General features: G+C 54.4%; 1 protein-coding gene across 4 annotated transcripts in view; it reads left to right on the forward strand.

The window, feature by feature from the left end:
* Positions 1–710: 710 nt before the first annotated feature.
* The window catches only part of LOC100666693 (tyrosine-protein kinase ZAP-70), a 31,235-nt gene continuing 5,320 nt past the window's right edge, over positions 711–26,625 (forward strand). The window contains exons 1-11 of one of the 4 annotated variants that reach the window (XM_064268426.1): positions 890–950; positions 1,162–1,209; positions 12,096–12,136; positions 12,187–12,632; positions 13,570–13,730; positions 22,525–22,663; positions 22,761–22,848; positions 22,926–22,972; positions 23,193–23,244; positions 24,284–24,485; positions 25,316–25,522. In XM_064268426.1, coding sequence (XP_064124496.1) covers positions 12,231–12,632; positions 13,570–13,730; positions 22,525–22,663; positions 22,761–22,848; positions 22,926–22,972; positions 23,193–23,244; positions 24,284–24,485; positions 25,316–25,522 — 1,298 coding nt within the window. In that variant the 5' untranslated portion in view covers positions 890–950; positions 1,162–1,209; positions 12,096–12,136; positions 12,187–12,230. Of the gene's footprint in view, positions 1,210–12,095; positions 12,137–12,186; positions 12,633–13,569; positions 13,731–22,524; positions 22,664–22,760; positions 22,849–22,925; positions 22,973–23,192; positions 23,245–24,283; positions 24,486–25,315; positions 25,523–26,625 lie in introns of all 4 variants that reach the window. The other 3 variants (XM_064268423.1, XM_064268424.1, XM_064268425.1) reach the window with 3 other exon arrangements.

Here is a 26,625-nt window from a genome sequence, read left to right on the forward strand (position 1 = left end):
GAGAAGCTCCGAGGTGGGGCCAGGCTGGGACAGGCTGTCTCCACGTCTTGACTTGGTGACTGATTCCCCTGAAGCCCTTTCCTGACATCTCTTAGGCACTCCTCCGGGACCCGTGGTGCTCTGACTGCCACCATCCCAGCACTGGCCTCCCCCTTGGCTCAGCTACCTTCCCTTCTAGGCTGTGGGCCTTGAGGGCAGGGGCCTAGCGGTGTCGCTGCTGTCCTGGTGCACTGAGCTGCTCTGGGCCTTTAGGGTGCCAACTGCTTGTGTGGGCCTCTCCTGCCTCCACCTTTAACCTGCCTGTGGAATAAGTAAATCCTTCAAATGGGGTAGAGACCTGGTGGCGCAGGGGTTAAGAGCTACAGTTGCTAACCGAAAGGTCAGTAGTTTGTATCCACCAGCTGCTCTTTGGAAAACATGGAGCAGTTCTACTCTGTCCTGTAGGGTTGCTGAGTTGGAATCGACTCCATGGCAACAGGTTTGATTTGGTTTGGTCTGATGGGTGCTTCAGGCAGAGGCAGGCCCTGGATTGATGCCCCTCTCAGAGGTTATGGCGGGCACTCTGGTTTCCAGCCAGCCCTGGGTTCCCCCTCCCACTGCCCCCGCCCCACCCCGATTCTGCTCACGGGTCCCCTCCTCCCAGGCAGGGGGTGTTTCAGGCTGTGGTTGGAATCATCACTGTGGCATAATCCCTGTGGCGGGCTAGCCTCAGGTCCCCACCACTGCTGGGCCCCGGAAATGCCCTTTGCCATCTCCAGAGCACATGGCCTGTGATTTTCCTTGAACACAGCACTTTGTGATGTTGACGTAAACTTCAAACGCGGCCCCCTTTCCTGTGTTCGCATTAAGGAAACAGGCTGAGTTTCAGAGAAAGCCACTGTCAGTAGCACAGGCCTTCCGGCCCAGGTCTCTGCCCTGCTTGGGCCTGGTGCTGCCTCTGGCACATCCAGGTGAGTGGCTGTCCTGGGCCTTCTGCCCCTGTCCTGCCACCACTGCCACTCTGAGGGCCTTGGGGTACCTGGCAGAGGGTGAATAAAACTCCCCCTGAATGAGAAACCCCGATGGGGCGCGATCTCCTTAGACCTCGACTATGTGTGTGAAGGGGCTGGTGGGTTACAGAGAAACTCAAGTTGGATTTTTGGGCCCCATTTCTTCATCTAGAACCAGCTGTCTGTCGCTGTTGGGGACAGAGACACCAGGTCTGCACAGGTAAGTCCTCCCCAGGCAGCACTTGGCCAGTGTCTTCAGGTGTGGCTTGAGTCTGGCAGAGGTGGACAGAGTGTTCACCTGGAGTCAGGAGGCCGCTGGGGAGGGCCAGAAGGCCTCTGGGGAGGGTCAGGAGGGCTGTAGGACCGGGGTGGGAGGTGTCCAGCTGGAGAAGGAAACAGAGGCAGCTTGTGGTCACTCTGAGGGAAGCATCTCCAACTCTGGAGGCTCGGGTGAGTGGCGGTGTCCAGGGGACAGAGACCCCTGCTCACCCTCAGTCCCTGGCCTCCTGCTGGGGCCCATCAGGGCCGCATCTTTGGCTCCAGGAAGCATAGAAAGCAGTAGTGTACTCTGGCCCCCAGGCCCCATGAGTACGAGGAGTAGCTCAACAGAGCTGTGAAGCACAAAAACACAATGCCGAAGATTTCCCTGAGGGAAACCACGGCAGGCCAGCTCAGGTTAAAGGGGGACCCAGAGAGGTGAAGGAGCAAACCACTTGAATACTGCTCAATTGCTGTGTGTCTTTGGCAAATTGCTTGGCCTCCCTGAGCCTCAGTTTGTGCATCTGTTAAATGCAGATAAAAAGATTGGCACCTGGCACCTAGTGGGTGGTCAGCTCCTTATTGCTGGGTGAGAGGCTGGGAAAGGTGTCCCAGGCAGGAAAACTGGGGTTTATGTGGTAAACGGCTTAAGACAAGCTTCGTTACTGCCCTCTTGGGTCCATGCTTAATAAAACCTTGCTGAGGGATTAGGGGCATAGCCACCTGGATGGAAGGCCCTGTGGTGCCACCTGCTAAAGCCTGTTTGCCGTGTATACAGCTTCTTTTTCCATTTCTTGACTGTCTTCTGGCCTCACCCATGAAGCCCTGGCAGGGACACTGGGCAGGCAGGGATCAGGCACGGTGTTCGAGTGGATGCTCTGGAGCCAGGCTGCCTGGGTTCGAGCCCTGGCTCTGCCACTTGGTAGCTGTGTGACCTTGGGTGAGTCACTCCACCTCAGGTTCCTTGTCTACAAATAGGTTCCATAACAATACTTCCCTCACAGGTAAGGGGCTCTCAACAGGATTAAGTGGGTGCCTAGCACATTGTACATGCTTGTCTTAGTTACCATGCGTCACAGAAAAGTTCCACAAAGCTGGTGACTTTAAAGAACAAAAGTTAATTTTTTCCCGGTCCTGGGGGCTAGAACTCTGAATTTAGGGCATCGGCTAGAGGGAAAGGCCTTTCTTTGTCTCTCTCAGCTTCTAGTAGTAGCCAGTGGTTTCTGGCTTTCTTCACCCAATGTGGACCTGTCTCTGGGTCTGGACTCCCTTTTATGAGACGCCACTCAGAAGGGGTTAGCTTTGGGACCCACTCTACTCTGGTCAGAGCCCCTGTGGCACAGTAGTTAAGAGCGACAGCTGCTAACCGAAAGGTTGGCAGTTTGAATCCACCAGCAGCTCCTTAGAAACCCTGTGGGGCAGTTCTACTCCTTCCTGTAGGGTCACTATGAGTCGGAATTGACTTGATGGCACAGGGTGTGGTTATTATTATGAGCTCTATGTTCATGTTTCAGGCTCTGGAACTCCAGCAGCGCCTGGGGACTATCCTGGACCTCTATACTGATCCCTGACCACGCCCTGCCCCACACCAAAGCTTAGGGTGAAGGCCGTGGTTCTCAATCAGAGTCAATTTTGCCTCTTTCCTGCCCCTGGGGACATTTAATAATGTCTGGCTGTTCAAATCCACCAGGCGCTCCTTGGAAACTCTGTGGGGCAGTTCTACTCGTCCTATAGGGTTGCTATGAGTCGGAATTGGCTCGATGGCAATGGGTTTGGCTTTTTTTTGGGGGAGACATCTTTCATTGCCATGACTCAGGGGGTGTTATAAATACTCCACAGTGCACGGGACAGCTCCATGCTACCCCCAGGTCTGTATCAGGCACCTCCAGCCCCACTCATCTACTCTTTCCCAGCCCCCAGCCTTTCTCCTGAAGTCCCTGGGTGGTGCAAATGCTTAGTGCTCTAGGCTACAGACTAAAAGGTTGGTGGTTTGAGTCCAACCAGAGATGCCTCCAAACAAAGTCCTGGGGATCTACTTCTGAAAAATTGGCCACTGAAAGCCCTATGGAGCACAGTTCTCCTCTGACACACGTGGGGCACCATGAGCTGGAATCTACTTGATGGCAACTTTTATTATTATTATTTTTTAACCCTTTTCCCATGTCCATTTTACCATCAGAGGGACTGAGACCCAGAGAGGGAAAGCTCCTTACTGGGGTCACTCAGCCATAGAACCCAGGCAGCTCTAGAACCCAGGCAGTGCAGGTCAGTTGGGGGGGGGCACTCTCTGGGCCTGGACAGTTGAAGGCCGCTCAAGGTGCAGCAAAACCTGGGCCAGCTCGGGGTCTGTGGGGACATGGGGGCTCCCGGGGCCCCGGCTCAGAGCTGTGGATTCTGCTCTCCCAATGCCTCATGCATTTGATACAGCAGTTAAGTCGTGGCTGCTGGATCAGGGGGACCCAGGTTCAGTTCCCCCCTCTGCCACTCGTAGGCTGTGTGCTGCTGGGCATGACATCAATCTCTCTGAGCCTGTTTCTTTGGCTGAGGAATGGGGACAACAGTTCCCACGTGAGGGAGTGGCAGTGAGGATAGGCTAAATGGATAATGCTCGTAAGTGGCTTACTATAGTCCCTGGCATAAAAAATAGAGGCTACTAATTTTGCTGTTTTCCATCTGACAGACATTTACAGGGAGGAAGCAGGGGCTGCAGCAGAAAGCAAGATAGCCATGGCTCTGCCTTGGGGAGCCCTCCTGATCAGAGACAGGAACAGGCAATGATCACAGTCGGCCGTCAGGACTGTGGTATGGGGAAGGGGCTCCTGGGAGCCCAGATGAGGCACCTGACTCAGGCGTGGTGGGGTGGAGGGCATGGACCGAGTGGGAATCATGGAATACTTCCCAGAGGAGGGGCTGCTGAGCTGGGACCAGAAGCATAGAGAAGGAATGGGCACTGTTTGGGGCAGAGGGAGCAGCCTGAACGATGGCTCCTTCCGACTGGCTCTTCTGCCCCACACCATGGGCCCCTCTCAGTGTGACAGGAAGCCTCTAGGTCCACCACTCACCCCTATGTCCTAAGGAAGCCCCCAAGGCCCCTCACCCTCATCAGGCTGCTCAGATTCCAAGGACGCCAGAGGTGTCCCCAGCCACCACAAGGCTGCGTTGGCCCTTGTTGCCCCTCATCCCCGTCCCAGGACTATAACTGCTATACTAATTAAGTCACTAATTAATTGATTGATCCGCCACACATTTATTGGGCGCCAACTACGGCGATGCCCCTTATCTGCAGGGGATGCATTCCAAGACCGCCCGTGCACATACGTGCCCGTGATAAATTAGGCACAGGAAGAGATTAACAGCAATAACTAATAATGGGATGGAACGATTGTAACAATATACTGTATAAAGTTATGTGAATGATGGAGCGGCACTGCAGGAGACCTCATCCTGCTGCGGACTCGTTAAATGTTTTCAAACCGCGGTCACTAAAACCGCAGACGGGGAGGGGGCTCACTGTACGTGTCTTGGTTTATAGGCAGAGGAACGAGATAAAGTCTCCGCTCTCATGGTGCTTAGATTCTAGAAGGGGAGAAAGATACGTCAAAAAGTCAACACAAATACCATATTTTAGGTGGTGAAGAAAAATAAAGCTGGGTCGGGGATAGAGGAGGGGGGCTATTTTAGACAGGGGGTCAGGGACCGCCTCTTGGGGGAGGTGACATTTAGGCAGAGACCTGAATGCAGGGAGGGATATTAGCGGGGAGAGCATCCAGGCAGAGGGAATAGGCAGTGCAAAGGTCCTGAGGTTGGGCCAGGCCTGAGTTGGTTAAGTAACCTGAGCCAGTAGCATCAGAGGCCCTGTGTGGCTGGAGGGGAGTGAGCGAGGGCAGGGAAGTGTCGGGGCAGATGGCACAAGGCTTCATGAGCTGCCAGGAGGACGTGGGCTTTTATTCTGGCTGAGGTGGGTGCCCTAGCCGGCTGTGAGCAGAGAAGGACGTGAGTGCACAAGGGCAGGCCAAGTCTGTGGTCTGTGCTGGGTGCACCTGTCTTGTGGAATCCCCACCATCACTCAGTGTGGGTGCTTTGCTGGCCCCCTCTTCCAGACGGAGAGCATAACTCACTGCCCAGGATCACATAGCTACTGAGCAGGAGACCCGTGATTTAAATCTGACCTCGTGCTGGGGAGTAATACAGGAAGGTGTCTGACCACCTGTGGCACATAAAACCCTTGAGTTGCCCTTGGGTGGACTCCAGCTCACGGAGACCTCACGGGAGTCATAGTCTGTGCTCCGCAGGGTTTTCGAGGGCTGATTTTCCAAAGTAGATGGCCAGGCCTTTCTTCTGAGGTGCTTCTGGGTGGGCTTCAAGCTCCACCCTTTTGATTAGCAGCGAGGCACACAGTAAATGCTAACGGGTGCCACCGTTGCTCGTAACGCACCCAAGGTGGCATTTTCACTGACAAATGCCTTGCTGCCCCCATGAAAGCTCTGTTGGTGGGCACAGGGGGCCCATCTTGGCCCGGGGATTAAGGAGCAGGACACATGGCTCCAGGGGAGACTGGGGGTCTTGGGCGGAGGACAAAGGATTCGGTCGGAGGGCCAGCAGTGGAGAACAAGGCGGGTCAGTGAGGGAGGCTCGAGCGGCCAGGGCCCGCTGCTCCAGCAGCACCCTGGGGACATGTCCAGTCTCTGAGGGGTACGCAGAGCCTCCCCCTCCTGCCGGGTCCAATCAGACGGGCTCATTCCCTCAGCATCTTGACTGCCACAGCCCCCCACTGCGGGGTGAGCATTTAATTGGCGATTTTGATGTCCCGAGCATGTTCCACAGGACAGTAGAACTTAAAAGCCCTTCGCCATAAGTGTGGGGATTGAACAAGATAAAAAGGGTCTTCTGCGCAGGTCTTTTTAATATGTTAGTATGCTTTGCACAACTGTGAAAATGTGTTTGAGCACTTGACTCTTTTTCCTTCGAAGTATTTTTAAAGCGGGGCTTCATACTGATTTATTCCAGTTCTAACCCCCGCTGAGACTTTGCATTTCCACCCCAGGTATACTGAATCAGAATCCACATTAACAAAACACGTGTATACATCAGAGCAACCCTGGGGATCTTGTTAACATGTAGATTGTGATTCTGTGATTCCATATATAGGGTGTAAATGCAGATTCCCAGCAGGGACTCAAACCAGAGTAAACCGATTCAAAGCTCTGTTTTAAAGTATAGGGAACCTCTGGTCAGACGTGAGAAAACGCTGCCTTTACCCAGAGAGGAAACGCCAGTGGGAGAATTTCTTGTCAAAGTTCAACGGCTTCTTCTTCCTCTTCCTGGGGCCTGGGCTGTGAGAACAGGGCTGGTGACCCATGGGTCTCCCTGGGGTGACCCAACAGGGCTGCAGACTCTGGGAAGGATCCCTGAAGGGCCAGCTCATGAGGGGCTGGATGGACTCAGCTCTGGCAGGTCTGGGGGCTGGGCCGGGGGGATGAACAACAAACGGTGGACTCCTAAATCCAAGCCCTGGCCCTGCCCTCCGATAAGCCCCAGGGAGGCTAGGGTGTGATGGTGTGTCTTCCGGCCAGGCCATGGAGTGCTGGACACAGCTCAGGACAGAAGCATCTGATCCCCCGCCCCGAGTCTAGGGTCGCAGTGGCAGGCTCCTGATTGGCTGAGTCCTTCCAAAAGTGAACACTTCATACTGGCCGGGCTTCCGCTTTGTCCAGCTGCCAGCCCCCGGCCAGCCCCATTCAGCAGCAGCTCCAGCTTCCTGGTGCTGCCTTTTATCTTCCGCCTTGTCTTTCTGTCCACCCCTCCTGCCTCTCCAGCCTTTCTTGCCACGGGATCCCTGGGAAGTAGTCACCCCATGTTGTACTCCTGACAGTCCAGAAGGGCTCAGGGAGGCAGGAGCGGACTCAGGGCCGGCTCTCGTGGTCTGCCTGCCAGGCAGTGCGGTGGTTATCATGACTGTTATTATTGGTAGTGAGACAGGGGAGCATGGGATAAAACTGAGAAGGCACAGGAAACACACCTGCCTCGGGGCACTTTGGCCTCAGATCCAGGGGGCCAGTCATGGCTTGTGGCCCTGACTGGCCCCGAGGGCCAGGCCCCACCCCATCCCTGACTTCTGCCCTCACCCACCTATGGCTACCCAGGCTGCACCTGTGGCCACCGTGGGGCGGAGCTTCTCAAACTGCTACCGACAATTTCCTGCCGCAGCTTCCTGCCCCAGAGACCAGCTTAGCTTCCCCCACACCTTACCACTGCCCCTGGACAAGCCCCCACCTGCTTCTGTGTCCTGAGCTTACTGATACTCTACCAGGGAGCGGACATAGGAGCCTGAGAGTCAGGGCTGGCTGAGTTTGGGATGATGGAGAGGAATAGGGAGGGTGCACTGGGGGGAGGGCACCACATGGATGAAAGGATGGCCGTGAACTTGAAGGGAGGGCAGCAGCACAGCCTAGCTGGAGCAGAGGGCTGGGGAGTTTAGATTCAATGAGGGAGGCAGGAGGGAGCCACAGTAGATCCTTGAGCAAGGGAAGCCCAGAAGCATCTTGCAGTCCCTGGAGCTCAGCCCATGTGGGAAACACACCGAGGGGTTCAGTCAACCACAGGCTCAGTTGAGTTATATCTGGATCTCTGGATCTCGGGTTGTATTAACACAAACAGCCTGTGAAGTTCAGCCACAAAGCCAGCACACACTGACCTCAGAAGACAGATCTGGACTAGGGGTAGAGATGGGCGTGGCCGTGTAGCCACAGACAGGACCACCCAGATAAGGGGAGACAGGGCTGTGGAAGGAGACAGCAGGACTGGTCAGACTGGGAGAAGTCAGAGAGCTGGTCCAGCACCCGAGAGTGCCCTGTGGCTCAAGCAGGCAGGAGGGGCCGCTGGGGGCCACCACTCAGAGGTCCTACGTGGAGGAGAGCCGTAGCCATTTCCCTGGGCTCACCCACCAGGGGGAGGGCAGCCTTGGGGGCAGGGGCAGGCTTCCAGTCTGGATGAGAGGACGGGAATCAAGGAAGCAGAGACAGGGAATGTAGACAGCCCTGTCTTTCCTATTTCAGTTATGATTCACACTTCACAGTGTGTCTGTACCTCCCAGCTCCTTTTTTCCCCTTTGATGAAAAGAATTTTGAGATGGATTGACACAGTGGCTGCAACAATGGCCTCAGACTTAGCAAGGATTGTGAGGGTGGTGCAGGACTGGGCAGTGTTTCCTTCTGTTGTACACAGGGTCGCTATGGAGTCAGAACAGACTCGGCTGCACCTAGCAACAACACAAAATTCACCCACTTTAGCGAAAATTCTGTGAGGTTTGATAAATGCATAGAGCTGAGAAACTACCACCTCAGTCAAGATCTAGACTAGTGATCTTTCCTTCTATCTCCAGGCCCTGACGTTCATGCATTCTTCATTACTACAGTTCTGAGTGGAATCATATAGTTTGTAGCCTTTGGGTTGGGTTTAGCTTCTTTCATTCTGCAAAACGCCTTTGAGATTCATCCATCCATGTTGTGCTGTGTATCTGTATTTTGTTCCATTTTATTGCTGAGTAGTAGTCCATTGTACGGGGTGTACCAGTTTGTCTGTTCATCTCTTGAGAAACATGTGAGTTGTTTCTAAGTTTTGGCAATTATGAATAGAGCTGCTCTAACTGTCCCTGTGGGAGGTTCTGTGTGAATGGAAGTTTCATTTCTCTTGGGTGAATACCTAGGAGCTCTCTCGACTCTTTTTAATGCATCTCTAAACCTTCTCATGGGATGGTGTCTTTGTTATCTAGTGCTGCTATAACAGAAATACCACAAGTGGATGGCTTTAACAAACAGAAATTTATTCTCTCACAGTCTAGGAGGCTAGAAGTCTGAATTCAGGGTGTCAGCTCCAGTGGAAGGCTTTCTGTCTTGTTGGCTCTGCGGGAAGGTCCTTATCATCAGTCTTCCCCTGGACTAGCAGCTTTCTAGCACAAGGATCCTGGGTTTCCAAAGGATGTGCTCCGCTTCCGGCTCTTGTTTATTGGTAGGAGGAGGTCCCTCTTCCCTTTGCTCCATTCTCTCTTGACTCAAAATAAATCTCATCCTGTAGATTAAGTCCTGCCTCATTAACATAACTGCCACTAATCACACCTCGTTAACATCAGAGAGGTTAGGATTTACAACACACAGGATAATCACATCAGATCACAAAATGGTGGACTACCACACAATACTGGGACTCATGGCCTAGCCAAGCTGACACACATTTTTGGGGACACAATTCAATCCATGACAGATGGTCACCCATTTCTCCAGGTGGGGATACAAATGTAGTCTTACTAGTCACTGGGACTCCCATCTGCCTGTATCTGTTGTGACATCCGGGATTCCCCTCAAGCTGGTTCTCCCAACCTCAGCATCAGAAGCAATATGGTTAGAAAGCAGATTCTGACCCCTCCTCCAGGGGTCTTGTCAGGAGCGCTGGCTTCTCACTCTTCTAAGCCCCAGAGCCCATTCCTGCAGGTCCTGGGACACCCAGGAGAGGTGGCCTTTTGCAATCCATAGCCACTTTTATTACACCTCCTGCTGCATTTGCATAACCAAGTAGGGCTTCCCAGAACACAGGCCCATGTCTCCTGGCCATGCTGGGCCCCACCTTCGTAGAGGAACAACTGCTGCGGGGAGACAAAGTTTCAACCTTATAGCATTTAAAACATACAGAAAAATGGAAAGAACCATACACTGTATATCTACCCACCCTAGATTCTACAATGAACATTTTGCTGTATTTGCTTTATCATCTATCTGTCTGTCCATCCATTCGTCCATCCGTCCATTCACCCACTCACCCACCCTCCCATCTATTTTTCCCTCTTCTCTATCCATCTGTCAGTCTGTGTTATTTTTTGGATGCATTTCAAAGCAAAGTGCAGTACCCGTCACCCCGAAACACTTCTGTGTGCACACTATTAACTGGGGTTCAATATTTTAGTTATTTTTTTTTGATGGGGGAATAAAATTTATATACAATGAAATGAACGAATCTTATATGTACATTCTGAGTCTTGAGAATTGCAGGCACCTCATAACTCAATCCCTCAGCAGACACCTTATAACCCAGAAAGCTGAGAACAGACAATTTTATCTGACTTACAATCTATCCACCCTCTGCTGCTGAGTCGATTCTGACTCAGAGCGACTAAAGGACAGAGTAGAACTGCCCCGTAGGGTTTCCAAGGAGCACCTGGTGGATTTGAACTGCCGACCTTTGGTTAGCAGCCAAGCTCTTTAACCACTGTGCCACCAGGGCTCCAGACTATCCAAATATCCTTAATTCTCTCTCCCCAAATAGAAACATGCTTTCTGTTTTTCTTCTACCAGTAGGTTCAATCTCACATCTCATTTTGTTTAATGGCTGGCTGTATCAAGGTTTATGTTGGGGTTAAACCCTACTGTATTTAACCAATCTCTGTGGACGGATATTCAGATTAGCTTACAGGTCCAGAAACTTGTCTGTGAAAACATAGAGGCAGGGCGAGGAAGGAGTTTCCAGGATGAGGGGGATTTCTAAGGCTTAGGGGAGAGTTAGTGGAAAGGGGGAGGGAAGGCTGACGAGAACTTTCCTTTGATGAGCAAAGCTTCTTCCAGCTCCAGTCTTTACCTTGCTGATCCCCCACCTGATGTGATCTAGGCTTTTCGACAAATCGGCTCCTCATCCTTCAAATCTTAGCTCGGAGACCATCCCGGCAACCAAAAACCAAACCAAACCTGTTGCTATCCAGTCAATTCCGACTCATGGAGACCCTGTAGGACACAGTAGAACTGTCTCACAGGGTTTCCAAGGTGGATTCGAACTGCTGACCTTTCGGGCTCAGCAGCCTCTTAATAAATATTACTCTATTTCCTTTATAACACTTGCCTCAACCTGTAATTATTATTTTCTGTCTCTTTGCTTTTTTTTTTTTTTTTTTGCATTCCCTTGCTTCCCTTAGAACATCATCTTCACGGGGCAGGGGCCACGTTTGCCTTATGCCCCTATGTTCCCGGTACTGGGCCTGAAATGCAGTAATAACTCGTGTTTGTGAAGTGAATGCACGTGTCTCAGTCACCTAGAGCTGCTGTAACAGAAACACCACAAGTGGATGGCTTTAACAAAGAGAAGTTTATTCTCTCACAGTTTAGGCTAGAAGTCCAAATTCAGGATGCCAGTTCCACAGCAAGGCCTTCTCTCTCTGTCAGCTCTGGGGGAAGGTCCTTGTCATCAACCTTCACCTGGTCTAGGAGCTTCTCAGCACAGGGAACACAGGTCCAAAGGACTTGCTCTGCTCCCAGTGCTTCTTTTTTGGTGGTATGAGGTCCCTCTCCTCTCTGCTCCATTCTCTGTTTTATATCTCAGAAGAAATTAACTCAAAATACAACCTTATCCTGTAGATGGAGCCGTATCTCATGAACGAACATAACTGCCTCTAATCCTGCCTCATTAACATCATAGAGGTTAGGATTTACAACACACAGGATAATTACTTCAGATCATAAAATGGGGGACAACCACACAATGCTGGGAATTATGGCCTAGCCAAGGTGACAAACATTTTCTGGGGACCAATACAATCCATAACAGCATGGTTCTGGGTTCTGGTGTGTGTGTGGGCCAGTGGGGGTGTTTGGGCGCTCCGCACACGGTCTCTGAAAAGTTAGAGGTGGGTTTTGGACTTCTCCATATGAGCGAGCAGGCTGGAGCTCCTCTCCACGTTCACTGGCACAAAGCAGGCTCTCCACAATGGCACTCTGAGCAGACAGGTCGTGCTACCTCTGGGTCCAACCCACCGGGTTCAGGTAGGGGAGCCCAGGCCCCGATGTACCCAAGCCCCCTCTGAACCCGCAGGCTCTACGAGGCGCAGGGCGCGCCCCATGGACGGGGTTCAGGTAGGCGAGCGAGGCCCCGGTGTACCCCAAGTCCCCCTCTGAACCCGCAGGCTCTACGAGGCTCAGGGCCACCCTGCGCGCGGCTGCGGCGGCGATGCCCGACCCTGCGGCGCACCTGCCCTTCTTCTACGGCAGCATCTCGCGCGCCGAGGCCGAGGACCACCTGAAGCTGGCGGGCATGTCGGACGGGCTGTTCCTGCTGCGCCAGTGCCTGCGCTCGCTGGGCGGCTACGTGCTCTCGCTGGTGCACGACGTGCGCTTCCACCACTTCCCGGTGGAGCGCCAGCTCAACGGCACCTACGCCATCGCGGGCGGCAAGGCGCACTGCGGGCCCGCCGAGCTCTGCGAGTTCTACTCGCGCGACGCCGACGGGCTGCCCTGCAACCTGCGCAAGCCGTGCAACCGGCCGCCGGGCCTCGAGCCCCAGCCCGGGGTCTTCGACAGTCTGCGCGACGCCATGGTGCGCGACTACGTGCGCCAGACCTGGAAGCTGGAGGTGAGCGCGCGGGCGGCGCGGGGCGGGGCCTGGCCGGGGGGCGGGGCCAGGCCGGGAGGGGCGGGCCAGGCCGGGGCGGGGTCAGGTCGGGGAGGGCGGGGTCATGTCAGAGAGGGGCGGGGCCTGGCCGAAGGGGGCGGGGCCAGGTCAGGGAGGGGCGGGGGACGAGGCGGGGCGGGGTCTGAAGGCGACAGGGTGGGTCCTAGACGGTGCGGGGCCTGGACAGGGTGGGGCAGGGCAGGGACGGGGGCCTTGTGGGCGGGGCCTTGTGGGGCAGGGGCGGGCCCTGGATGGGCGGGGCTTGCCCAGGGCAGGACGGGGCTTGTATGTGGCCAGACCCATAAAGGATGGGTTGCGACCGAGGAGGGATAGAGGGGACCGATGGAGCTTTGGGGTCGGGGAGAGGGATCGTTTTCGCCAGGCTGAGCAATGCTAAGTGCTCCCGGCTTGGCAGCTGAAGGAACGGGGCTGTGGTTGTGGGTGGCACCTGGGAGGAGACCTTGGAGGCAGGGCCTGTGACGGTGGCGGGGGGTCGTCTCCCACAGCCTGAGCGGTGCTAGAGTGCTCCACCACGCTAGACGGGAAGGTGGAGGTGCACACGGCCGGGAGGGGCCGAGGCTTGGCTGGGGGCGGGCCTGAGAGCGTGAGAGGGCCTGGGGTGGGGAGGTCAACGGGGGCGGAGGGCACTGTGGTGCCCGACTCCCTGCGTCGGGTGGAAGCTGGAGAGGCACTTGAGACCAGGCTGGAAGGTGGGGTCTGGGGGCCGGGACACGGATGGGCGTGGCCTGTAGGAGTTGGCGGGGGTTCCGTACCTTTAGGTGCCCAGAGTGGGGGTGCGTGTCGTGGGGTTACAGCGATTGGGAGGGTCCAGGAGTTGGAAAGGGGCTCCTGTGGCCGCACAGTCGGCCACACCTACAAGCCCTCCCTCCCTCCCTAGGGCGAGGCGCTGGAGCAGGCCATCATCAGCCAGGCCCCGCAGGTGGAGAAGCTCATCGCCACCACGGCCCACGAGCGGATGCCCTGGTACCACACCAATCTGACGCGTGAAGAGGCCGAGCGCAAACTCTACTCGGGGGCTCAGACCGACGGCAAGTTCCTGTACGTGGGGGCTGGAGTCTGGGGTTTGGGGGCTGTGAGGACTGGGGTCTGGGGGCCAGGATCCTAGGGCTGGGGGAGACCTGAGTGTGCCGGGTGGGCTGTAAGGGGTGCGCCTGTGGATGAGCCCGCGTGGGTGCACACATGTGCCTTTCTGCGTGTGCAGAGGGATTTTTCTATGGAAAAGTAGTGGTTAGGAAGCCCCCTCCTCCTCCAGCTGGACTGCTGGGTTGGAATCCGGCTTCTGCCACTTACTGACTGTAGACCTCTGGCAAGTAGCAAGTGGAATGTCTCCCTGCCTCAGTTTCCTCTTTCTACGTGGACTCATGTATGCAACAAATATTTCCTGAATACCTATTGAGTGCCAGGCACTGAGGACAGACACAAACCCCTGCCCCGTGCCACAGGTAGGCAAAGACAATGAATAAATACAATTTAAGGCATAACAGATGGTGGCAAATGCTACACGTGTGTACATGGGGGCAGGGGGCTTGCTGTTGGGATTAGGTGGTCGGAGGAGGCTTCTCTGCAGGGGTGTCACTGGGGTTGGTGTCAGCCAGTGGGGTAGCTCATGGTGTCACCCCCTCCCTGTGGACTTCTTCCCATACCAAACCATACAGAATCCTTAGTAATGTTTGTTTTCAATTTTAATCACGGAATAATATGTGATAAATAGAGTTGTAAATTGCTTATATGTAATATTTCTTAGATTATATGAATACTAACAAAGTTGTTTTGTAAATTTTTTCTACATTGAATTACATTATCAGTTACAACATTATTGCCGAGTGGAACCCTTTTTTCATTTTTCTTCTTTCACTTTAATTACTGCCTCATTCTCAAAAAAGGTAGTGATACGGGTTCACAAACACTACTTACCACAATATTGTACCTAAAACATCAGAAAATTTCACAAAATCAGCGGCCGTGAAAACACCGGCAGGAACGAAAACCACAGCGCCTGCTTGTAGCGTGCAGACGGCCCCATGTGATTCAAGGCGTCCTTATGCTGGGTGATAAAGACAGCTCTGACCTGAGCGCATTCCCAGTGCCGTCGAGGCGGTTCCGACTCACAGCGACCCTACAGGACAGAGCAGAACTGCCCACAGAGCTTCCGAGGAGCGCCTGGCGGACGCCAACTGCCGACCCTTCGGCTGGCAGCCGCGACACTTAACCACTACGCCGCCTTAGACGGTTTGAAAGTAAGCAAGCGTCGGGTTTTAGGCTTGTAGGTATACTGATATGTGCACGCCGGGATTAAGAAAACGTTTCGTTGTAACGAACTACAGGGATATCCTTATAAAAAATAATAAATTCCTGCTGAAACACTGTGCAAAAGTTTTAGAGACCGCCATTTTGGTGTCACCCCCTCTGACATTGTCACTGGTGCGGCCCGCACCCCCCGTGCCCCCCCAGTGACACCACTGCCTCCCTGAGAAGGGGATGCTAAGTAAGGAAAGGAGGTGAGAAGTGAGCTGAGCAGCTTTCTGAGGAAGTGAGTGTCCCTGCAAAGGGGGCAGCAGGGCAGAGGCAGGAGGCAGGCCTTTACTCCGTGTGTCCGGGACACACAGGGGGCTCCAGCGTGACTGCAGCCCCGTAAGCAAGGGGGAGGGCGGGAGGAGGTAAGAGCGGGGAGGTGGCAGGTGGACTGCAGCGAGTGACTTTTACCTGAGTGAGGTGGGAGGCCTGCGAGAGTGCTGAAGGAACCCCTCTAACTGCCCTTGGATGGTAGCAGTACCTACCCCAAGGCTCCGTTATAAGGATTATATGAATTAATACGTGTGGTGACAGTGCAGGCAGTGGTGGGTCAGTGGTAGGACCCTCACCTTCCATGTGGGAGACCTGGCTTGACTCCCAGCCAGTGCACCTCATGTGTGGCCGCTGCCCGTCTGTCAGTGGAGGCCCGCCTGTGGCTGTGATGCTGAAACAGGTTTCAGCAGGGCTTCCAGACTAAGATGGACTAGGAAGAAGGGCCCGGTGATCCACTTCTGAAAACCGACCAATGAAAACCCTACAGACCACAATGGTCTGATCCCGTTGTACGTGGGGTCACCAAGAGCAAACTGTAACCCGTTGCTGTCAAGTCAATTCCGACTCATAGCGACCCTATAGGACACCCTATAGGACAGAGTAGAACTGCCCCATAGAGTTTCCAAGGAGCGCCTGGTGGATTTGAACTGCTGACTTTTTAGTTAGCAGCTGTAGCTCTTAACCACTGTGCCACCAGGGTTCCCAAGAGCAGGGGGCCAAAAAGTGATGGTACAGCATCATGCCGGAGATGTGTCACAGTTAGCTGTCACCGTGTGTGGGTGAACGTGTGTGTCCGAGCCTCAGCTGAGACATGGGACAGTCTGCACGTTTTTTTTTTTTATTGTGAAATAATTTCTCCAAAGGTATTTTAGAACGCTGATGAGTTTGAAAGCCCTGTTTGAGACTGTCGCTTTCTGGACATGGGCTCTTTTGTATAACCAGTCTTGCCCAGATGTCAGCCAAAGTCACTCAGGCCTTGAGATATGGAGGAACTTGGTGCCTGTGTCTCTGCCATGACCTCCTGGAAGTCCAGCACCTTTCCTGAGGTGCCTGTGAATTCCCGGAGGTGGGGGCTGTCTGTTCTCAGGGACGCTTCTTGGCCTGAGTTCCTGCCCGCTGAACCCTTCCTTTCACCTACCTCCTCTAGAGCTGTCCCCTCTGCTGGGCCAACCCATTTGGGGGGACGGATCCCTTTTTCTTGATTTTCCTCACGCATGGGAGGTCACACACGTGTGGTGGATTGCCTGGGCGTCTCTGGCTGGACGCAGTTCCCTCCCCAAATTCTGCTGTCGGCTGATAAAATCATTCTTTTTCCACTTTACCTTACAGATTTAGCCTGTGAATTGAAGTTTCCAGAGTTTCTGAAGGAACTCTTGAATGGTGTGCTCCAGTGCTCAGCGGCAAGGGTTGCTTTTGAACAACTTAAGATAGGGCTGCTTTCCCTAAGAGGGTAAACTTAGCTTTGCATTTGTATCAGTTAGCTTTTGCCACGTAACAGACCACCCTAAGACTTAGTGGCTCAAAACAACAGTTTTTAAAAAACTTTCCACGATTCTGTGGGCAGTTCTTCTGGTTTGGGTCAGTTGGGCTGGGACTGAATAGCTCCCCTGCGTGGCTACTGGCTCAGGGTCTCCTGGGGTAATGCAGGGTCGCCTGGTGGTGTCTGCGGGGTTCCCAAGAACAGCCAGAGAGGGCAGATCCCAGTACACAGTGTTTTCAAGCCTGTGCTGTGTAATGTTACTTACTGATGTCGCATTGTCCAAAGCAAGTCACAGGGTCAGACCCAGCATTACCCTGGGGGAGGAGACTCCCCAGGGGAAAGGAATGAAGGCAGCCATTTTCACAAAGTCTGGATTAGGGCTGAAGTAAGGTCACCGTGAAGGTGATGGGCAGCTCTAACATGGGCATTTGGGGCTGCACCTGGTGCATCTGGGGACCCCCATCTTCTCATACACCTGGTGCTTGTTCAGAAGTTAGCCATCTTTGCCCAGATGCTGTACACTCCCACTCCTGGGGTGACACTAAGATGTTACCCGTAATTGGCCATACATCTCACACACATTTCTACCTCACTGGCTTATGAAGACGTGACCCCGCATCCTCCCCAAGTCTCCACAACGAAATGAGAGCCTGTGACTCTTCCCATTGCCGTAAGGAGATTCTTCCTCCTGGTTTCCACTTTCCCCTCCACAAAATGTAATGTCATCTTTCTTTGTTTTGAGGTTTGCGTTTCCCTCTGTGGCTTCATCTCCAGTCCTTAACGCAGCTTTTCCTTACCGCACAGTCTGCCTGTCTCCTGTTTTTCTTTCTTCTCCCCTCCCCTGTTCATCACCTCTCCTCCTCGCCCTTGCACCCACACACGCAGATAATGACCCTGCCATTCCACTGGTTTAAAATCGTTCCTCCGATTCCTTAAACTCACTGCCACCGAGTCACTCCCGACTCACAGCGACCCTACAGGACAGAGCAGAACTGCCCGGTAGGGTTTCCGAGGCTGTATCTTTACAGAAGCAGACGGCCACATCTTTCTCCCGCGGAGCAGCTGGTAGGTTCTAACTGCTGACCTTACAGTTAGCAGCCGAGCTCTTTAACCACCATGCCACCAGGACTCCTTCAGATTCCTTAAGCCCCCCCAAAAGTACCAGAGGATTCTGGGATGTGGAAGACATGAGTGGAGAGTTGAGCAGATGGGATTTTGTGCCCCCAACCCAGTTTCAACCGGAACAGCTGCTCAGCTTCGATCTGTTCTGTCATAAGCTTCGAGAAAACGTTTGCAGACTTTTATATGATAGAGCAGAATTTATGACAGGCTAAGACTTAATTAACCAGCCTGTTGAGCTAGGAAGAATCTCACTAGTGGTTTTTTGGTGAATAAAGTAGGATTTGCGGCACTGAAGTATGTATGGTTGACCACAGCATGTAAGCTTTTGCCTACGTGGCTGTTGCTCAGGGATTACTGACTGTTCTTTCAGGAGCTTACATGTCTTTTTCCGAAGAGAGCGTATCAGTCGGGGACGCAGGGCCAGTGGCTTTGAGCAGCCGCAGGTGCTTTGGATACTAGGCTGGCTCGAAGCCTTAGAGGCAGGCAGGGCCAGCGCTGGCTGTGGAGCGGTGAGGCTGGGGAGCTGGGACCCGGACCCAGTAGAGAGACTGAGGCTGGTGGCGAGGTCCAGAGGCACGATGAAGGACAGTGACTCACACTGAGATGTCCAGAAGCAGCTGCAAGGAGCCAGACACCTGGAAAATGAAGCAAGGCGTGCTTTGGATAGCTTTGCTGTTATAGATTCTGCCTGCGGTCCCTGTGGTCAGTAAGTGCTTTCTCAGGTTGTGGAGAGTCACGGGATGACGATCAAAATGGTGGCAACGAAACCTGGCGCGGGGCAGGGCTGGGGAATATCCCAGGCCGGTGACCGCACGCGGGACAAGCCCAGAACTGGTCTCGTTCTGTAGGAGAGTGGGGGTGTACTAGAAAGCCCCATTCACCTCAAGCCTGGAACTGAGACCGGGGCCGTGCTTAGCGCTGAGCACAGTTCAGGGTTGCTGAAGAATGGACGCCATGGCACCTAAGACTATTTGCTGCAGAGATTTGCTTTGTTTCTGCATAATTGCGGCATCTTGTGGTTCTGGTTGAGTCAACTTGAAACTTGACCCTGGAAGGGGCCTGTGAGAGCGTATGGTCCAGTGATTCTTAGTCTTTACGGCTCTCACACCCTCTCGGGGATCCCACTCAGGCTAAGCTCCCCCGGCCCTCCCCGGAACGTTTACCCGGAAGATTTTGCAGAGTTATACGAGGTCATAGCTGCTCCCAAACCTCATCCACGGAGTCCACTTCGGGTTAAGACGCTCCGACTTGGTCTGGTTCTCCCGTTTTGCAGGAGTCACTGGATGATGCTAATGGTTAAGCGCTGGCCTACCAACTGAAAGGTTGATGGTTTGAACCTACCCAGGGGTGCTTCGGAAGATAGGCCTGTCGGTCTGCTTCCAAAAGGTTACAGCCATGAAAACCCTATGGAGTGCTGTTCTACTCTGCACGCACAGGGTCGCCATGCGTTGGAATCAACTCGACAGCAACTGGTTTGGTCTGGTTCTCATTTTACACATGAGGAAACTGAGGCACAGAAAAGGCAAACAACTTACTCAGGGTTACACAGTTAATCCGTGACAGAGCGGGGTGTCATTCCAACGTAGCAAATTAACTGTAGCATCCAGAACTGGGTTTTAATCCGACTCCACCTCTTACCAGCTGTATGATTTGGGCAGGAGATGTAATCTCACTGTGCCTCAGTTTCCTCATTTGGAAAATGGGGGCAATAGTAGTACCTACCTTGTGGGGATGCTGTGAAGATTAAATGACAAATATGTGAAGAATTTAGAGCCAATACCTTAATAAATGAGAGCTTCTTTGTTTGTCATCATTATCAGGTTCTTTTTCTTTTCTTTTTTAAGAATGGAGATACATTTATTTCTTAGCCTTTACCTCAACCTCAGGTGGAAGTTTGCACTGCAAGGATAGGTAATTTCCACCACCTAGTGATTTTTTTGTGAATAAAGTAAAACTTGAGGTGCTGAAATGTATCTATGTATATATGGTCAACCACACCATATATGTCTTTGCCTGTGTGGCTATTACTCAGGAATTAGTGGCTGCTCACCTATCTTTTTCCAAAGAAAGTGTATTAGTTACTTTTGCTGTGTAACAAACTATGCTAAAATGTAGTGGCTTAAATAACAGTCATTTATTGACTCTTGATTCTGTGGCTTAGCAATTTAGGCTGAGTTCATTTGGCCTTGCTTGAGATCGCTCATGTGGCTGCCTGGGGCTGGATGATCCAGGGTGGCCTCACTCACACGTCTGGCACCTGGCAGGCTGAGTGCCTTGGTTCTCCTCCGTGTGGCTTCGCCAACAGCCTAGCTCGGACTCGTTCCCATGGTGGCTGCAGGGTTGCCAGGAAAAGTAAGGGAGGGAGAGCCCCGGCGCACAAGCACTTTTTAAGCCTCTGCTTGTGTCATGTTTTCTAATGTCTTATTGGCTGAATCAAGTCACATAGTCAAGCCTGGACTCGGGAGACAGAGAAAGAGGCTTCATCTATTGATGGGAAGAGCAGCCAGGTGTTGTGGCTGTTTTCTCCATCTACCACACACATACTTGCTGGTGAGTGGCTGGGCATTGAGCTTCTGTTGTCAGCTTAAAACTTAAGGTTCTGACCCGTAAGAAATGTTTTCACTTCTCAAGAGAATTAGTAATGAGAGATCATAACCTCCAGGCTAGCCCACCAGTCTAGTCATGAAAGTAACATCCTCTGTGTGCACGTTTGCATTTCTTAGTTTGTTGTGGGGTTCTCTTCCTTGGCCTTCAGTGCTCCCTATTACCCACACCCCAGTTTCCTACTTCGACCTGTTTCCCCAGACTGTTGTAGGCTAGCCTGGGAACCCTACCGTCATTCACTCCATTGTTCTCTGGGGAGTGTGCCATGTAGGAATGGGTGGGATGGTGGCTGTCATCCCTCTGTCCCTCACTCAGGTCCCACCATAGTGATTTAGGGGACATGTGTCTGTTCTTTGGGTGAACAGATGGCCCAAATGCAAGGCTGGCTTACATCTGTCTTGTCACCACCATGTCCTTGCCTTTAGAACGGTGCCTGGCCCATGGCTGGCACCTGGTAAATGAGTGTCCGGTGAATGAGTACCCATGGGTGAGGCCCGAGCCCACACCTCTGAGGGTGCCCACTCTCATGCCATCCCCATGGCTATTTCCTGCTGCCTTTTGCCAGCCAGCTGCTCTTTAACTCCGTGCACCTCCTTAGTGGTGACTGGTCAGCTGCCTGCAACTCCCACCAGCGCCTGCTGAGACCCGCAGACTGTCCCCCGCCCCCTCTGGTGGAAATCTACACTGAGCCCAGGAGACCTTGTGCCAATGATTCAAACAAAGCTGTTTTGTGGGTGATGTTGACTGGTTTCACCGTGGGATGTGAGGACGCAGCCTTCTGACTCTTCATTGGCCTGTGTGTGTCTTTACTCTGGGCCGTGTATGTGGGTGGGCAGTTTTTACCTGCACAGGGCCACCATCTTTGAGGGGCACAATTCCCAACCTAGACCTGGAAGATTTGTATTTTTATTTTGACAAATTTCCAGCAGAGGGCAGTCAAGACTCATTCTATCAAAGTCAGCCTGTCAATCTAGCTGGTCAGTCTGCTGGGACGGCAGGCAGCCTGTTCGAATCTGCACAAAGGAGCCCTGTGCTCTAGTCACGGAGCTGTGCTTACCCAGATGGGTGTCCGGGTGGAAATGACTTTCTATCCCTGAGAGAATCCTTTGAAATCTCCCCGCTGAAGGCTGTGTCTGCTGTAGATGGCCAGGTACCCTCCTATTGTATGACTGTGGATGACTGAGTGTGCCCCCGGAGGACTGGGTGTGCCCCCGGATGACTCGGTGTGCCCCTCGATGACTGAGTCCCCAGATATGTGAGTGTGCCTCTGGATGACTGAGTGTGTCCCTGGATAATTGAGTGAGCCCCCAGATACCTGGGTGTGCCCTGGAGGACTGGGTGTGCCCCCGGAGGACTGGGTGTACCCCCAGATAACTGAGACCCCAGATACCTGAGTGTGCCCCAGATGACTGGGTGTGTCCCTGGATAATTGAGTGAGCCCCCAGATACCTGGGTGTGCCCCGGAGGACTGGGTGTGCCCCCAGATAACTGAGACCACAGATACCTGAGTGTGCCCCAGATGACTGGGTGTGTCCCTGGATGACTGAGTGTGCCTCTGGATGGCTGTGTCCCCAGATAATTGAGTGTGCTCCCAGATGACTGAGTGTGCCCCAGGGGATGCTGAGTTCTGGCTGAAGGTGGCTAAGTACTCAGCTGGGAGGACCAGGTGTTCCTTTGGTGGCTGAGTGTCTGTTCCTGGATGGTAGCGTGTCTGACCACAGGTGGTGGGATGTCTGCAGTGAGTGGCCAAGTGTTCACTTATGGGTGGCTGAGTGTCCAGCTGTGCAGGGCCAAATGTCTGCCATGGGGGCCAGTATTCCCCTGGCCTTGGACATGTGTTTCCCTGTGGACTCTCATACCCCTCTCCCCCTACTGACCCATTACCAGTGGGTCTGGAAGTCCAGTGGGGCCTGGCCTTGGTTCCCCATCCCTGCTGCTTCTCCATGAGGCTCTGGGGTATAGGGCCCACTTTGTGTGGGGGAAACTGAGGCCCAGAAGGGGGACACACAGAAAGGGACCAGGTGGCTGTAAGAAGTGACACCCCCTCCCTGCCCCCTCCAGGCTGAGGCCCCGGAAGGAGCAGGGCACGTACGCGCTGTCCCTGATCTACGGGAAAACCGTGTACCACTACCTCATCAGCCAGGACAAGGCCGGCAAGTACTGCATTCCTGAGGGAACCAAGTTTGACACTCTCTGGCAGGTAGGCTGCCCACCCACCCTGTTCTGGGGGGATGCTGTGATGGGGTCTTCAGGCTCCTGGGAAGGAGAGGAGCCTGCCTTACACCCCCTCCCTGCAGCTGGTAGAGTACCTGAAGCTGAAGGCTGATGGGCTCATCTACTGCCTCAAGGAGGCCTGTCCTAACTCCAGTGCCAGTGCTGCCTCAGGTGGGTGCAGGCCGTGGGGGTAGGCGGTGGGAGTCCCCATCCCTCCATGTCCCTCACTGTCCCTTCTGCTCTCCCAGGGGCCGCTGCTCCCACACTCCCAGCCCATCCATCCACGCTCACCCAGGTGAGTCAGCCAGGCTTCTCGGAGTTAGGGACTTGGGGGTGGAGCTGGGGGGGGGGCGGCAGGCGATAGGTCCTATTCCGGGGAGCCTGGGAAGAAGAGTGGGAGCTTCTGTAGACCAGGAGAGGCCCCCCAATCTGGGCACTGTCCCTGGGGAGTCCTCTCATGTGTCTCATAAGAGGGGCTATGCCCTGCTCACCCTTGCTGACCACATGACATTTAGCCTCAGAGACGGATGGACACCCTCAACTCAGATGGATACACCCCTGAGCCAGGTGAGCTGGCAGAGGTGGAGGTGGGGTGGGGCCCATGCCAGGCTGAGAGTGGGGTCCCCAAATGAGCTTTGGGACTGGGTGAGGGGGGAGAGGTGAGCCAGGCCAAGCCTGTGGGTGGTTTGCTGGGTTGGCCCCTGTACACACACCATGTCCACAAATGTTCACACGGTGCCTGCGGACACGCACGTCGAGGTGTATGCTGACACTCAAGAAGTATAGCTGGCTGTGCTTGGGGTGCCCTGTACACAGACACGCATTTATTGAGCACCTACTGTGTGCCAGTGATGTTCCAAGCTCACTGTGTGTATGAACTCATTGAGCCCACCCAACAGTCTTTATGAAGTAGTTACTGTACTTCTGCCCATTTTACAGATCAGAAAGGGGAGGCCCAGGGAGGACAAGTCACCTTCTAAGGTCCCATAGGTAGGCAGTGGTAGAGCCGGGATTTGAACCAGGTGGGTGGGCTCCAGAGCCATGTTCCTGAAACAGTCTGCTGAAAATGTTCATATGCTTCATGCGTAGATGCAAACCTGTTCATGTGTGCAGGACGAAGGGCGTGTGCAGTTACATGTACACACAGATGCTCACCTTCAGAGTCCTCATAAACATGGCTGCATGGTACATGCATGGGTAGGCATGTAGATTGGTGTCCACACTTTTCATGTATGCAGCAGTGTGTGCACGCCAGCTGGTGCACACTGGTTCCATATGCACACAGGTGTGCACACCTTTGGTCCCGTGTTCACACACACACCAACATGGACAGCACTGTACATGGGCATGTACATAACACGTGTGCACACTCAGAGGGTGCACACGTGGTCACACATTCCTGCAGATGCACAGGCCTTCAGAGCCCTTTGTTGGTGGCCTCAGTGCACATAGATGCAGCTGAGCGTGTACACAAGTGCACACGTACCTACACGCATGCTCTGGACGGCACACTCTTGTCCCAGGCACGCGTGTCCTGGGGGCTGAAGCTGCCTCCCTTTCCCCTTCCTGCTTCCCTTCCCCTCCGGACCTGGGAGTGTGTGCCCAGCACGCCCAGTGTCCTCGGAGAAAACGGAGAAAAAGCGACCGCTGCCCATGGACACGAGTGTGTACGAGAGCCCCTACAGCGACCCCGAGGAGCTCAAGGACAAGAAGCTCTTCCTGAAGCGCGAGAACCTCCTCGTGGCTGACCTCGAACTCGGCTGCGGCAACTTCGGCTCAGTCCGCCAGGGCGTCTACCGCATGCGCAAGTATGGGGGCCCTGCCCGGGTGGGGGCCGTGGGGTGCAGGCGCGGGCGTGGCCTCACGTCAGTTTGTCCGACACGGGCTCGGGGATAGGAAATTGCACACAATTATCCAAGGGGCAGCGCTGAGGGAGGGAGGACGCGGTCAGCCAAGGGAGAGGTTGGGCTCCAGCGGAGACCTGAGCCGAGCCCAGGGGAGCTCAGCGGGCGCCCCTTGTGCCTGCATCGACCGTAACTGGACGCAGGCTGCCTCTGCGAGGGTGTGACTGGGCCAGGCGGTTCTTTCAGCCACAGCCATGCCTGGGGAGGGCCGAGGTTGTGGGCGTCTGCAGCCTGCGCTCCTAGAGGCCAGGTAATGAGCGCCTTGGTCCTGAAGGGAGACTGGAGGGCCGACCACAGCATCCACCCTACGAGTGGGCTGGGAACGGGGGGCCGGGCCAGGTGGGAGGTGGGAGTGGGGGGGCCAGGCGGGGTGAGATTGGGGAGCCGGGCTGGGCGGGAACGGGGGGCCGGGCCGGGCGGGAACGGGGTGGCCGAGCCTGGTGGGAGTGGGGTGGTCGGGCTGGGCGGGAACGTGGGGCCGGGCCTGGTGGGAGTGGGGTGGCCAGGCGGGGCTAGGAACAGGGAGTCGGGCCGGGTGGGAGTGGGGGGGCCAGGCGGGGTGGGAATGGGGGCCGGGCCTGGTGGGAGTGGGGTGGCCAGGCGGGGCAGGAACAGGGAGTCGGGCCGGGTGGGAGTGGGGGGGCCGGGCGGGGTGGGAATGGGGTGGCCGGGCCCGGCGGGAACGGGGGGCTGGGCTGGCTCACGCACGCTCTACGGTGGGTGTGCGCCGGCAGGAAGGAGATCGACGTGGCCATCAAGGTGCTGAAGCAGAGCACGGAGAAGGCCGACAAGGACGAGATGATGCGGGAGGCACACATCATGCACCAGCTGGACAACCCCTACATCGTGCGGCTCATCGGCGTCTGCCAGGCCGAGGCGCTCATGCTGGTCATGGAGCTGGCGGGCGGCGGGCCCCTGCACAAGTTCCTGGCCGGAAAGAAGTGAGACCCCCGGGTGGGCGGAGCTGGAGGGGCTCAACCCACTGCCCACCGAGTCACTGGGGCAGGTGGACAGGACCTGTGCTCCTGGGGTGGGTGCATTCTTACTCCGCGTGGACCTGTGCACCCACCGGTGAGCGCGCACCGTTTCCACACGTTCAGGGCACAGGCAGGCCCAGGGTGGATTAACCTGAAGCACCCTATACACCCGCTTGCGTTGGCCAAGCACGCCCTGGCTTAATAGTATTAACTTGCTCATTTGTGGTGAACAATTTCACATGGGTTTCACCACGTCGTTGAGGTGGTGGGGACAGGTGAAATTGTGCCTGCAGATTGGTAGGAAGGCACAGCTGGGCCCGTAAATACCTTGTTTATTGGGTAACCCGGCCCTGGTCAGGCCCACCTTCTCAGGTCGGCAAGGCAGAGCTGTGAACAGCACCTTCTCTGGAGCCTGACCACAGGTTTGGAGACCCAGCTCTGCCACAGACTAGCTGTGACCTCAGGCAGGTTTCTTAACCTGTCTGTGCCTCAGTTTCCTCATCTGTAACTTGGGGAGGGGGATGGTTTCTACCTCAAGGGGCTCTTAAGAGGATTAAATAATACTTATAAAGTGCTTGGAACACAGTCTGGCACCGTTAGCAAGAGCTTTCTCAGTACCTATTAGAGCTATCGCTGTTGCTACCCCAATCCAAAAAGACAACCAAACCCATTGCCGTCCAGTCGATTCTGACTCATAGCAACCCTATAGGACAGAGTACAACTGCTCCATAGGGCTCCATAGGGCTGGTGGATTCAAACTGCCAACTCTTTGGTTAGCAGCCAAGCTCTAAACACTGCCAGCCAGCGGGGCTCCACTACCCAAATACTTGGGGCCAAATTCACCAACCACGCGATGCTGCTGATATTTCATTGTCTTTGACCTAAAGCTGTGGTCAGAAAACTATAGCCTATAACCTGTTTTTGTGCAGCATGAGAGCTAAGTATGGTTTTACATTTTTTAAGGGCTGTGAAAACAAAGCAGAATATCTGACAGAGACCATATGTGTCCTCAAAGACTAAAATGCTATCTACTATCTGGTCCTGGAATCCCTGATGGCGAAGTGGTT

The sequence above is a fragment of the Loxodonta africana genome, chromosome 15 (assembly GCF_030014295.1).
Source record: "Loxodonta africana isolate mLoxAfr1 chromosome 15, mLoxAfr1.hap2, whole genome shotgun sequence".
Lineage (NCBI taxonomy): Eukaryota > Metazoa > Chordata > Mammalia > Proboscidea > Elephantidae > Loxodonta > Loxodonta africana.